At 33.5% G+C, this 3,947-nt stretch overlaps 1 protein-coding gene across 1 annotated transcript in view; it reads left to right on the top strand.

Annotated features, from left to right (window-relative positions):
* Positions 1-417: 417 nt before the first annotated feature.
* noc2l (NOC2-like nucleolar associated transcriptional repressor) overlaps positions 418-3,947 on the top strand; it is a 29,288-nt gene continuing 25,758 nt past the window's right edge. The window contains exons 1-6 of the mRNA XM_084099590.1: positions 418-461; positions 1,461-1,589; positions 1,750-1,951; positions 2,157-2,279; positions 3,608-3,722; positions 3,813-3,906. Coding sequence (XP_083955716.1) covers positions 442-461; positions 1,461-1,589; positions 1,750-1,951; positions 2,157-2,279; positions 3,608-3,722; positions 3,813-3,906 — 683 coding nt within the window. The 5' untranslated portion in view covers positions 418-441. The remainder of the gene's footprint in view (positions 462-1,460; positions 1,590-1,749; positions 1,952-2,156; positions 2,280-3,607; positions 3,723-3,812; positions 3,907-3,947) is intronic.

Genomic DNA, 3,947 nt, shown 5'->3' with positions numbered 1-3,947 from the left:
GTTACAAAAAAAAAATATTGTGTTGAACATGTCACGCCCACCACAAATTTGACTGTGCTTTGTTTTAATCACGGTCCCAAATGGGGGTTTGTGCAATTGTTCTTTGAATAACAGCCTCTGTGGTTGGAGACATTTCTCGGTGTATTTTTAGTTATTTTATGTATTTAAAATAAAAAAATAAAAAAGCTACAGTTAAAGTCGTGTCTGGAAACATTCTGCATTTGGGCGAAAATAAATCCCACAAAGTATGTAGAGGTGAAAGATTAAATAATCTGTTTATAATAATACTACCAAAAAACACAAGCGAGCAGAAATGTAGACTGTGAGTTTTCATTTTTGTTTTGCATTTAACGCAACGTTAAACTAAAGATCAACTCAGCTGAGCTCCTGAAAGCGGTGCATTGTGGGTATTTGCGTCCCTGTGCACGTTTCTTATCCAGCATGGCAGGGAAAAACAAGAGGTATGTCCCATTCTTAGCTATTTAACGTCGTATATATAATCGCATATTCTTGCTTTGTTTCGAGTACAGTTAACTAAACTGTAGATGGTGTTGTCAGAGCTCAGTTCACTTCACAAGACACTTATCTGATGATATTTGACGATAGCTAGCTAGTTTTAGCCACAGATGATGTACTAAAACTCATCAGTCTATGAGTAGATCAGCATTAATGGAGAGAACATGATTGTGCTGACATTAAATATGCAATAGTTAATTCTGAATTGATTAAAAAAAAAGCCATATATATAATTAGCTACACAATTTGTTAGGGAATCGTCATTTTATAGTGTACTTAGGCTACATGTGCTTGCTAAAAAGTTGGTTGAACATTGTTAATCTTTTGAAAATAATTTAATCCTTTTCATAAGAATTACTGTAAAAAATACTGTTACAAATAAAAACAAATTTTTTTAACTTCATTATACAATAACTTTCTGATAACTTTCTGCACTTTATTCACCTTTTTTGACGTTTTCCCTTTTCAGGAAGGTAGGAACGTAGTCTAAACATACTTCATTGTTAATAAAAATGCTTTACGCATTAAGAAATGAACAGCTCTTTTGAGGAATATTAAAGCCAGGTTTAAGTCTCAGGACATGTCAATCTTGTTGTAGAGCAGGGGTTTTCAGTCTTTTGGATGCCGAAGCCCATCCTAAAAACCCCACATTAATACTTTGAAAAATGTATATTATAACAATATAATTTGAGAAATATACTTAGTTTCTATTATGTCACATAATTAAGATTTTTTGACTCACTATAGTACTGTGCTGTCAGATTTTATTTATTTTTATAAATTCATTGAATTTAATGTATTTTACGTTTTATTTAACTTAATGTATTTTAATTGAATTTGATTTAAATTAAATTGTATTTGTTATTATAATATCAACTAGCTAAACATACCGCGAACAAAAACTTACTGAATGTGTTACTGATGTTCCGTCTAAATTTGTGCAGGAAGTTGGAGGATCTCAGTGTGGATGAGTTCATGTTATCTGGGTTCGATTCTGATGAGGAAGATGATTGCGAGGATGAGGAATCAACACAACAGAAAGGCAAAAAGAAGAAACCTAAGCCTCAGAAGGCGTAAGTGTGGCCTTCACGTTTTAGTGATAATTCTAGTGTTTTTATTCTAGGGTTTTTATTTCCATTCTCATATACGCTATTGTCAGAACCCATTCTAACTAGGTACCTAGTTAGATAACATGCTGTTTCAGTGGTCTAACTCTGATCAATGATGTCACAGGTCTGTCAACAAGCAGGGCAAGGCATCTGAGCACAAGGACCAGCTATCAGCCCTCAAGAGCAAAGACCCAGAATTCTATAAGTACTTAGAACAAAATGACCAGGAGCTCCTGAATTTTGATGACTCTGATAGTCTTGAGGATGAGGATGAGGAGGAGGATGAAGAGGAAAGGATGTACCACAAACTCCCTTCTCAGCTGGAGGTCAGCCATTTAGTTCTTCCTATGCAACAAATTATTAATTACTTTTTCACAATTTGCTGTGAATTGTGGCTATGTATGTATGTATGTGTGTATATATATATATATGTATATATATATATATATATATATATATATATAAAATACTTTAATATATAAAGTTTGTGTTTTCCTTGGAATATGAACCACAATTTTTATGTGACACTAGGAAGCTGATGATAATGAGGAGGAGGAGGAATCAGAAAAAAAGGTTGTGAAGCCATCAAAATCTTCTAAAGAATCTACCAAGGTCACAGAAGCAATGATTGAGAAATGGAGAACTGCACTCAGGGTAACATTTTTATCTTATCCTTTATTCACTATGTTTTCTTTTAGGAGCGTCAGATAATTCTGTTTGAGCTCTCGTTCATTGTCAACAGGGGATGCTCAACTGTAGTGGATGACCAGTGTGGGGTTTTTTCTTTTCTTGTTTTTTTCCAATGCTCAAAGTCGATATATGGAAAATATTTTTGTTTATAGCAAATGAGACATCTGAGAGTTCCTGAATTTAACTGCATAAAAACTGCCCATATATGGCTAGCTGTATATTTTGCAACTCACACAAGGGGGAGCAATTGTTATTTCTGGTGAATAATCACTAATCTATGGAAGCTTGTTTCCGCCACTGAATAATAAATAAATAATAATAATTGCGACTTTTTATCTCACAATTCTGACTTTTTTTTTCTCACAATTGCGATATATCAAGTCAGAAATGTGACTTTTTTTCTCAGAATTGCGAGATATGAAGTCAGAATTCTGAGAAATAAAGTTGCAATTGCGAGATATAAAGTCGCAATTCTGAGAAATAAAGTCGCAATTGCGAGATATAAAGTCGCAATTCTGAGAAATAAAGTCGCAATTGGGAGATATGAAGTCGCAATTGCGTGTTATAAAGTCAGAATTGTGAGATATAAACTATTCTGAGGTAAAAAAAAAAAAAAGAATTGAGAATTTTTTTTCTTTAGAATTGGACTTTATATCTCACAATTCTGAGTAAAGACGTCAGAATTGCGAGATATAAACTCGCAATTATGTGTTATAAAGTCAGAATTGCGTGATATAAAGTTGCAATTGTGAGATAAAAAGTCGCAATTATCTTTTAAAATGTTTTATTTTGTGGCGGAAACAAGCTTCCATACTAATCAGTGAAATGAAAGTGAGGGCAAGAGCATCACTACCATTCAAAAGTTTTTTTTTTTTTTTTTTAAATTCAGCAAAGATGTAATACATTTACCAAAAGCAGGAAAGACATTTATGTTACAAAAGATTTCTATTTTAAATAAATACTGTTCTTTTTTCTATTTAGCAAATAATAATAAAAAATTCTAGAACAGTTTCCACAAAAATATTAAGTGCGTTACTGTTTTCGAGCAGTAAATCAGCATATTAGAATGATTTCTGAAGAATCATGTGACACTGAAGACTGGAGTAATGATGCTGAACATTCAGCTTTGCATCACAGGAATAAATTACATAAAAATTTTTTATTTTTTTTTAAGTTATTTGAAATTTTAATATCAAAATAATTTTAATATCGCTTCAAATCAGAGTCTGTAATGTTGTTCATCTGTGAGCTGGTTTGCTTCATGGCTCTTTATTTATGTTTTTTGTTTCCAGAAAGAGCCCACACCGAATTTGATTAGGGACATCACACAAGCCTTCAAAGCTGCTGTGGCTACAACGAAGGGTGACTCTGAGGAGCTGTGTCGATATACCATCTCAGACAGCGCGGGTAACTAACCGGCTTCTTTAGTGTACTCGTTTACACAACGAATATGTTTAATGTGCTCACTGACAGCCTTTATCTTTTTACCATTTACAGTGTTCAATTCCCTCGTCCTGTTCTGTATAAAGGACATGTATGGGGCTCTGCACAAAATGCTGAAGCTCAAAGCTCCAGAGAAAGACCAGAAGAAGTAACAGCCCTGTTCCTCCTGCTGTATAGATGGATATTTGA

This window comes from Abramis brama, assembly GCF_963993115.1.
Source record: "Abramis brama genome assembly, chromosome: 22".
Lineage (NCBI taxonomy): Eukaryota > Metazoa > Chordata > Actinopteri > Cypriniformes > Leuciscidae > Abramis > Abramis brama.
This window is presented reverse-complemented; position numbering and strand designations above follow the sequence as displayed.